At 48.1% G+C, this 10,100-nt stretch overlaps 1 protein-coding gene across 1 annotated transcript in view; it reads left to right on the top strand.

Annotated features, from left to right (window-relative positions):
* Ephx1 (epoxide hydrolase 1) overlaps positions 1-10,100 on the top strand; it is a 45,967-nt gene that overhangs the window by 10,415 nt on the left and 25,452 nt on the right. Inside the window, exons 2-3 of the mRNA XM_031379382.1 lie at positions 5,114-5,301; positions 7,379-7,559. Of these exons, the coding sequence (XP_031235242.1) occupies positions 5,119-5,301; positions 7,379-7,559 (364 nt within the window). The 5' untranslated portion in view covers positions 5,114-5,118. The remainder of the gene's footprint in view (positions 1-5,113; positions 5,302-7,378; positions 7,560-10,100) is intronic.

Genomic DNA, 10,100 nt, shown 5'->3' with positions numbered 1-10,100 from the left:
ACCTGGGCTTGTGGTTGTCCGTGTTCTTGGGTCCCAGGGCTGGTATGTAAGTTTCAGACTGTTAAACACATACTGAGGCAGCAAGCTGGAGAGGGGACATCTAGCATGCACAGCGACAGAGATGCATTCTTCGGCCATGAATTGTAATCCTCACAAGCATGGCACTAGGCATTTACCTTTTCTGATTCTTACCTTAAGTAAGTGTTGGGGTTGGTTGGTTGGTTGGTTGGTTGGTTGGTTGGTTTTTAAAGGTCCATGAATAGTGGATTTGCCTGTACTGTTGACTGGCAAATGCAGCAAACCCAGCCTGCAGCAGGACAATGCCAGAGGCTACTTGAGGCTAGTCAGAAATCACCTTTCTGCACACCTTTCTTACCTGTTCTTAAGTAATGAGTGGTGGTCAGGTGGGGCAAAATGAGACATGGCAGCCAGTCCTGCTTTGTAGTCTGAGGCCCAGTGACTCCCAGGCCCATTGACTTAGACTTGAGCAAAGTATAACACCATTTTACAGAGTGGATAATCCTTCTAGTCTCCTACCTGGATTATTCTAAGAAACAAAGCCTTTAAGTTACTCTCTAGCTCTGTTGCTTTGTGCCTCCACTGTATTCTTGAGCTTTTTAGAGAACGATACTTTCCAAGACACCACCTAGATGCCGTTACTAAGTGACATAGGGTTACTTGAATTTAAGCTCACTATTGTGATCAGAAGGGTGCCCCTATATAACTAATGGATACCTATTGTATACATCATAGATACATTGAACAATAGAATCATTTACAGTCTGGGCAGGATGGAGCAGGGCAGAGGGAGATGCCACCATTTATGATCACAGCTTTGGGGTTTTGTTGTTTGCTTCGAGTCTTTTGAGGGAGGGAGAGAATATGAAGAGGAAAAAAAAAGAACTTTCCAGAGTCAGCTTTCCATCCACCATGTGGATCCCCAAGATCAAATAGAGCCCATCAGGCTTAGCAGTAAGTGCCTTTGCTCGCTGAGCCTTCTTGCCACTCCAGCACACAGTTTTAAACTAAGAATTACTTCTAAAGTGTCTGCTTACACTTTCAGGCGGCAGTCACCCATGGGTAAACAAATCCTGCTAAGGGGTGGGCACTGGAGCAAACCCGACATGAGTCATCCGAACGCCCTTTTGCCTGGATTCTGATTTTTTTGATATGGGGCTCCAGCTCTGAACCCTCAGCACTGAGCCTCTGGGTCACTGTCACTGTCACTGTGGTTCAGTTTGCTGTCTGAAGTCCAGGTGATAACTGCTCTGTGCACACAGTAGATCAGCTGAGTCATCGCGGCTATGAAATTATAAAAAGTTGGGCTGAAAGGGACCACGGAGCCTACCTGTAGCCCTGGTGAACAGCAGAGCATGCTGGAATAATTCTGCCCAGAAAAGGAAAAGCAGGCACTTCTGTTCCCAGAGAAAACAACAGGGACACTTCGGGCCTCCCTGCTGCGGACAGGTAGGGTTGATTGTCAAGTTCTCTGAGCAGGTTGGGTAGCTTTCCTACTTGACTCTGCTTGTAACTCTCATGGTGACATCATACAAAATTGGTGGCCCTGGGGCAACAGGTGACAGTATTCCATCTTTTCAAAGAGCAGGAGTTTATAGTAGGGACAGAGAGTTTCTAGAAATGAAAAAAAAAAAATTCAAAGTCCCTGTTTGAATTCAGAAGTCCCTGTTTGAATTCATCCTCAGCCATCTCTAACTCGTTTTACTCAAGCTGGTCTCACAGCCTGACGGATCAGGGATCTGACGACAAGGGCTGAGAGAGCCTAAGATTGAGAGACAAAAGCTTTGGTTTGGGGGCCTGGGAATGGAATGATGGAATGTACACCACACACACACACACACACACACACACACACGAACACACACGCACACACCCCAGTATCCTCTCACTAGGTTGGGCAAAGCTTTCTCTCTGGCACCCAGACTCTCGGGAAACATTCTCACAGAGATTTTGAGCCTCGCAGACCTTTACAGCCCAAAGCGGGGGATGGTAAAGAAGTTGAAGACCTCATTCACAGGGCATGGCTTTCATGGAGGGCTGTACTGCGATCTCAGTGTCCCAGTGACGTTGGCTGATGATGCTTAGGTTGCCTCTCTTGGGATCTGTGGCAGTGTCCGATGTGGGACACTGGTCAGAGGGGCTGGCCACGGGTGAGGTTATATCTGGGTGGCGCCAGTTCCTGGTCATGGATGGGTATGGAGGAAGACACAGAGGTGGCTCCGGGACTGATGATAGGTCGGGGCAGATCAGTTGGGTCTCTGCCAGACAGAAGCAGTTTCCACTTGAGATTCCTTCCACATCAGGGTGTAGGTACCCCCACCCATCACCCCACATCTCTGTGGAAGCCCCACAGCTGGATTTCTGTGTGGCTTGGTATCACTGGAAATGGCATTATAGTGGGGCAGTTCTTCGCTTAAATGGGCAGCTTTCTGCAGGAATAAACCTGGGGCCTCTACAAACACTGATGGAGTCCCTGGCCATCTGATTTTAGCAAGTGGAGTGTGCACAGGTGTTTTTCTGTTTTCTCTTTTCTTTTTTTCTTTTTTTTTTCTCTTTTTTTTTTTTTTTTTTTTTTTGGAGACAGCATTTCTCTGTATAGCCCTGGCTGTTCTGGAACTCACTCTGTAGACCAGGCTGCCCTCGAACTCAGAAATCTGCCTGCCTCTGCCTCCCAAGTGCTGGGATGAAAGGCATGTGCCACCACTGCCCTGCTAGCACAGGTATTTTTCTAACAGGTTTTTTCCTGCCTTGAGATTCCTCTCTCTGCTCTGTCACCCCAGACTGGTCCTGACTATAGAATGACCACTGAAACGTCCCTTCCCTTGCTCCAAGCATAGGCTCATATTCCTGCCAAGCTGACCACTGTCCTAGGAGGATGGAAGTTGAGGAGCCTGAGCTGGGGAGCCAGGCCACAATGCTGGGCTGGGATCTCTCTGGTATTGGTTTGCAGAGACCTGGCTCTTCTTTCTTCCTCCTGAGAGAAAAGACAAAAGATTCAGACTTAAGGGTATCAAAGTACAGCGTGGATTTTCTGAAACGTAATAGGGCATGCCACAGAAACTGGAGATGTGGTTACGGAGGACCCAGGATAGGTTGGGGATGAGAGAAGCGACATGTTCAGGGTGTAAGGTTTCTCTTTGTTGGGATGACAGTATCCTAACATCAACTGTGCCGATGGTTGCCTAATTGAACTGTACACTTGAAATGGGCACACGGTAGGGTACGTGTATCCTCTTTCAATAAAACTATTTAAAATACCCAGAGATGACAGGCATAGCTGAGGGTGAGCTCCCTGGCATTGTCCCACTCTCAGCTGGACTCAGGGTCCCAGGACCTTTGACCTCCCACTTTCCTTGTGCCCCATAAAGAGCCCTCCTCCCAGGACCACACATAGACTGTACCCCCCTTTTCACACATTGGGGTATAGAGAGGGCCTCCTGAGCAGCCTCAGGAGCAGAAGGCCCCTCAGAAGCCCCAAGTCTCCAAATGCAGCCTCCACAGCCCCCACCCAGCACTGCTGAGCCAGTTCCTAGCAGGTGGGCGGTTCTCACTACCTAGCAGAATTGACTGAGCTTGTCTCTCTAACATTGTGCAGATTTTTATATTGCATATCTTTAGCATTGTTGGCCTAAATAAGAAAATTATTGGCCAGACATGATGAGCCATACCTATACTCCTGGGTCCTAGGAAGCCGAAGGCAGGAGGATGGCTGGGGTTCTCGGCCAGCCTGGATGCTATTGCCAACCTCCATCTCAAACACCATTAAAAACAAAACAAGAACCAGTGTTTCTCCGAGTGTTACTATTGATTGAGGAACAGCGGGGCGAGGCAGACAGAATACACCGAGAAGGGCTAGAGAAATGGCTCAGCTGTTATTAGTTAGACTCACAACCAAAAACATAAGAGAATACACAGCCCATTAAATTACGCCCACATTAGAAAAGATGGAAACAAAGGGAGTTGTTTAAAAGCAAAAGTAAGGCATATGGGGACTGGAGAGATGACTCAGTGGTTAAGAGTACTGACTGCTCTTCCAGAGGTCCTGAGTTCAATTCCCAGCAACCACATGGTGGTTCACAGCCATCCATAATGGGATACCCTCTTCTGGTGTGTCGGAAGACAGCTACAGTGTACTTATACAAATAAAATAAATCTTAACTAAAGATTTTTGTAAAAAGTAAGGGGTATGAAACTGGCAGTGTAACTTGGCCATGGTATAGACCTCACCAATAATACTTGAGATCAGGGGTTATTTCCCAGTGACCAGAATATGAATAATACTAACAATAGATAAATTTAAAACAAAGATGCAGAACATCGGTTACTTTGAAACAGTAACTTTGGCCACTGTGATTAATGAGGACATTGGATTCAGAATGAGGCGGAAGACTTTGGCCAAACTGTTGTCCTGCAGAAGTGCTTTTGTGGCAGCCACTAATGCAAACTTAGGGCATGGCAGAGGCTCCTTGCCCAGTGGCTGTCAGTCATGTAGAACAATCCATTGCTCATAGCGTTTCTTGTGGGTCTGACACAAGAAACGCCATTTTCATTCTGACCACACATTGACTTTTTCTCACAAGGCAAATGTGAATACGTCCAGGAGTGGGTCGTGCGTTAGGTATTTGCTGGTTGGTGTGACAAAATACATGCGAGGAGCTAATTAATGGATGGAATATTTGTTTGCTCTGAGATTGAGGAGAGAGTCCATCATGGCAGGGCAGGCACTTCCTCTGAGGAGCTGGAGGTGACTGGTCACATTGTATCCACAGGCAGAGAGAGAGAGAGAGAGAGAGATGAATGCTGGAGCTCAGATCTTTCTTCTTTTATTCAGCCCGGGGCTCTAGCACTTGGAAAGGCACCAACCAGATTCCTGGTGTCTCTTCCCACCTCAGGTCAGCGCCTCTGGAGGCACCGTCACAGTCACAACTGCTGGCTTGTGTCCTAAGGGGCTCTGACTCCCATCAGGTTGACAGCTGAGATTAACCCTCACATTTGGGAATGGGCAGGGAAGAGCCTTTCTGATAACTGGCATCCCTAGAGAGCCAGGCACCAGGCCAGGTTGTCCCTCTTGCTGATGTGTCCTCTCATCTCCCAGGAGTCATGTTGCTGGAACTTGTCCTGGCTTCCGTGCTAGGCTTTGCCATCTACTGGTTTGTCTCCCGGGACAAGGAGGAGACCTTACCACTTGAAGATGGGTGGTGGGGCCCAGGGTCAAAGCCATCAGCCAAAGAAGATGAGAGCATCCGGCCCTTCAAAGTGGAAACATCGGATGAGGAGATCAAGGTGAGACACCCATCTCAGGCAAGACAGAAACCAAAGGGGCGGTCCTCCTGTGTTCCCCTGAGACCAGAGTGGGGACATGGTTGAGGATGGAGCTTTGCAAGTGGACCATTCTGAGGTTTCCCTGGCCACTCTTCTCCCTGAGGGCACGTGCATTTTGCTCTCAAAAGTAACTTCCTCCTTACTAACCCCATTTCTCTAGCTACTTCTTCCCAACACAAGGCCCAGGAAGCTGCTTGTAGAACCACTGTGTGCACAACAGACTGAAAAAAGCTCCTATCCCCCGACTTCTCCATCAGCCCACTTGAGGCTGGTGCAGTTTAAGGGACAGAGTGAGCAGATGTCCCTGGGCTGATGTGGAAGTCCCAGCTACAGAGGGGAGTGGCACTCCTAGAGCGGTAGCATAGAGACCACAGGGTCAGCCTTGGGAAAGCTCCTACTGTGTGTTCACCACCCCTGGGCTCATCATATCCCTATACCAAGGCTGCCCATTGTCACCTGTTGTGGCATCTCTCAAAAGTGGGCCCTGAAGCTGAGAAAAGTACAGCAGAGGGTCGCTGGAGCTGGAGAGCACAGACTGAGGATTGCAAATGTCAGGGCCCTAGCCTTTCCACACTGAGCTGGAGTCAGAAAGGAGGGGCTGGTGGGTAGGAGAAGGGAAAAAGAAGTCCCCTGAGGGGGCCAATCAATCGGGATCCCAAGGGATCAGACCTTACTTGGCCCATCCTTTCCTTCACCCTGTGATCCTTGGGCAGCTACTGTGGCCAGGTGCTCTGCGGAGAGCTGGTAAATCAGAGACCCTTCTCTCACACAAGCTCAGAACTTGGCATCCACACATGAGAAGGTAATGCATCACGAGATACAGTGACCCACACATCAGGGAAGATTAATGTCACTGGGGCACTAACGGAAGGTCACAGAAGTTCTCAGGAGGAAGGGATTGAGAGCAGAGTCTGTACTGAAGCCAAGGGCAAGCAGCTGAGGTCATGGGTGGGACATGCCTCGCCCTGGCTGCTGAGGGTGGAAGCTGAGCCCTGAGGATTAAGCCTGGATGGAGCCTAAGGTTTCCAAATCTGTTTGAGGGAGGCCAAGGGACATGAAAACCTCTGTGAATAATGACACTGAGCCCCTCCATGAGGCCATGGTCACGTCCCTAGGCTGGAATGCTGAACTTTTATCTGCATCCAGCATGTTTGGAGCCCGTGCCCTGGACAGGCCATTTCATCTGTGGTTAGGATCATTTGATGCTGAACACCAAGGGCAGGAACACCATGGCTCAAGGGCAATGTAGGCTGACACCTGTTCATTAACTGCCCCGTGAATAGCATATGTGTCTGTAAAAGGGTGTGGGGGAAAAAGAAATACAATAATTATTGCTCCTGCAGGGGTCACCTGTGTCCACAATCTCTCTGATCCTGCAGGTGTCACCTGTGTCCTTGGACTCTCTGTTCCTGCAGAGGTCACCTGTGTCTACAGCATCTCTGCTCCTGCAGGGGTCACCTGTGTCCACGGCCTCTCTGCTCCTGCAGGGGTCAGCTGTGCCCGTGACCTCTCTGCTCCTGCAGGATCACCTGTGTCCTTGGCCTCTCTGCTCCTGCAGGGGTCACCTGTGTCCATAGCATCTCTGCTTCTGCAGGGGTCACCTGTGTCCTTGGCCTCTCTGCTCCTGCAAGGATCATCTATGTCAGTCCCTTGTTACTGGGAGAAAGTGGAACCCTTGCATCTTCTGTACCATCTTGCTATTTACAACGTTTGCCTTTTCCATGACTCTAAGTGGTTTGGTGAATTAAGTGAGTGTTGTTCACGCTCAGAGAGAGAAGGCATCATATGTGGCATGTGCAAAGCCTTCCATTCTCTCCCTGAATGCCCCCCACCCCATTCTACCAAAACAGAGATAGATGAAAGGGGGAATCTGAAGGCTGCAGGAGAGAACCCATTAGCCCCTCTAGGATGCAGTGACCTACATGGGTCCCCTGTGTGGCTTCTCCATGGTGACCATCTATGGCTGCAGGGTTTACTCTGAGTTGTGCACACAAGCCCTCTCCTGTCTCTGGCACTCACCCTGGCTTCTTCACTGCAGGACTTACACCAGAGGATAGATAGGTTCCGGGCATCCCCACCTTTGGAGGGCAGCCGCTTCCACTATGGCTTCAACTCCAACTACCTGAAGAAAGTGGTGTCCTACTGGAGGAACGAGTTTGACTGGAAGAAGCAGGTGGAGCTCCTCAACAAGTATCCTCACTTCAAGACCAAGATTGAAGGTGAGACCCCAGAACAGCATCCAGGACGGGGGAAGGAGGGATGGGTGTGAGTCTCTGGAGCAGCCTTCCTGCGTGAGTCAGCTGTGCCGTGGCACCCCAGGTAGGTCACTGAGATGCCGTGGTTCATCATCTTGCCAGGATGTACAAATGATGCTGTGTCTACAAACAATGAGTCCATAGCACTAGACAAAAGGACAGAGCAATGGGTGTGCAACCTGAGACCTGCAAACTCCAGTCAGCAATGTAGACAGGTCCTTGAGCAGCGTCTACAGGAAGCCTGGGGTCTGGATATGATGTCCCTCAGCTTAGCCCCTGAGAGAGTTTTGGGCTAGGCAATTCTATGGAGTGCTCAGTAGTCCAACCTATGATAAACTGTCTTGTCCTCCCACCTGCTGTCATTCAGACTAGCCATGGAGACAGGAAGTTAACTCTTTAATTCCAGGAAGGCTCATCCTAGGATCATTTTGTGTGAATTCATATTTTCGTTAGTAGAAAGCAAAATTTAACAACCCACAGACTCAGAATGACACAGAGTATGTTTGATAAAATCAGATAATGCTCTTAATTTTTTAATCCTCTTATTTTTATTGTGATGAAATACTTGTAACATAAAAGTCTCTGGCCTTGATGATCTTTAAGTGAACAGTTCAGTGGCTCAGTGGTAGTAAGTATGATGTTCCGTGGCAATAAGATCATTCACTGTTGGGCAGGCTCTATAATTTAATAAGCACTGAAAATGATAACAGTAACCTTACATTTCTCCATTCTCAGTAGTACAAGGGTACTCCTGTCAGTGCGTCTCCAACCTTGACATAAATCTGCTGTCCTTAAATGAGCTTCCAGGGAGAGCCGTGAGCATGCAAGCCTGGATGTGTGTTTATTTCTAATTTTAAAATCAGATGATGTGGTACTAAAATTTGACTTTAAAATACCTTCATTTCAAAAAAAATAACCACTTAAATGAACTTGAAGATGGCAGTAAGTTTAGCAACAGAGGGGGCCCTGGGAGATATTAAGTGGGAAGATTAAGGCTCCAAAATAGAACAAGCATAGACTTTTGGTTTGTTTTTTTTAAGGGTGGTATATTCGGGAAATCTCTTGGAAATTTGAACTCTACTAAAAGAAACCTAAGAACACAGGTCAGGCAGGGTCCTGGGAAGGATTAAAACCCAGAACCCTGAATCACACAACACGGAACGTGTGTATCAATGTCACACACTTTTGAAAAGGGAGACAGTGAAGCTGGTGTGGTCATCTGTTATCCTAGCCCTTGGAAGGCAGAGGCAGGAGGATCAAAACTGAGGATCAACCTGGGACCGGATAATGGGTTTCAAAAAGAAAAAAAGAAATTCTTCAGTGTGACACCATGGGGAAACCTTAAGGATATTGTATTGTCCTGGGTGGCAGGTGTCACTCACAAAGGTCAGACGCATGATTCCACCTGTGTGAGGTGTCCAAAACAGAGAAACATCGAGAAAGAGACTAAGTGGGCTGGGGAGAGGCTGACTGTGTGCAGGATGCTGTGGTGGAGAGATGCTGACTGTATGTAGGATGCTGTGGTGGGGAGACGCTGATTGTATGCAGGATGCTGTGGTGGGGAGAGGCTGACTGTATGCAGGATGCTGTGGTGGGGAGAGGCTGACTGTGTGCAGGGTGCTGTGGTGATGGCAGATGACTGAGCTCGAGGGGTTGAACTGCTTTTTACAGCCAGAGTGTCAGGCACTGCAGGTGAGGGCCATGGCTCGTATGGACCATTTGCCTCAAACTTGCAGGGCCTGGGCTCCAGCTCCAGCACCACGGAGTGAATGGATGAAATTTTTAATGAGTAATTTTGAGAAGGTAAAAGGTTTAGTTTGGGTACTAGAGCGAAGGCTCAGCAGTTCAGAGCACTTTCTAGGCTTGCGGAGGACCAGGGTTCTCAGCACCCACATGATGGCCCACAACCAGTTCCAGGACATCGGGTGCCCTCAGTTGACCTCTGCAAGCACCATGCATTCCTTTGGAATACAGGTGTACATGCAGCAGAACACTCATATGCATACAATAAAAGAAATCTTTAGAAGTTTGGTTTTATAATTAGAAAATGGTAACAAAAACTTCAGCCTAGACATATGGAAAACCCACACATTTTTTATCTGTTCATAGTAAAAAAAAAACTAGATACATATACCACAAACAACAAAATTACTCTGTTAATGTTAATCTTCCTGGAGGAATACTTTGTAGAATTGTATAATTTATACTTGAGAACTTCAAACCTCTGTCTACAGAGTTGCACAAAGTCTTTGACACTCAATGGCATAGCCCATGGTTCTCTACGGTGTGAAGCCAATGCACACTCTGTAGAAACCACCCTTGGTCCTTTTCCCAAGCTAGTGACACTCACTTTAGGCGCAACTCTCACACAGTCCCATTACCACAGTACATTAAATACACTTGTGTGTGTGTGTGTGTGTGTGTGTGTGTGTGTGTATGTCTGAGCACTGAATATGGGACCTCATGTAAACTAGGCAAGTGATCTGCCAATCTACTTAATCAGTA

The sequence above is a fragment of the Mastomys coucha genome, unplaced genomic scaffold, assembly GCF_008632895.1.
Source record: "Mastomys coucha isolate ucsf_1 unplaced genomic scaffold, UCSF_Mcou_1 pScaffold1, whole genome shotgun sequence".
In the NCBI taxonomy this organism is placed as follows: Eukaryota; Metazoa; Chordata; class Mammalia; order Rodentia; family Muridae; genus Mastomys; species Mastomys coucha.
Note: the sequence above shows the minus strand (reverse complement) of the source record. Positions and strands in the feature narration are given on the sequence as shown.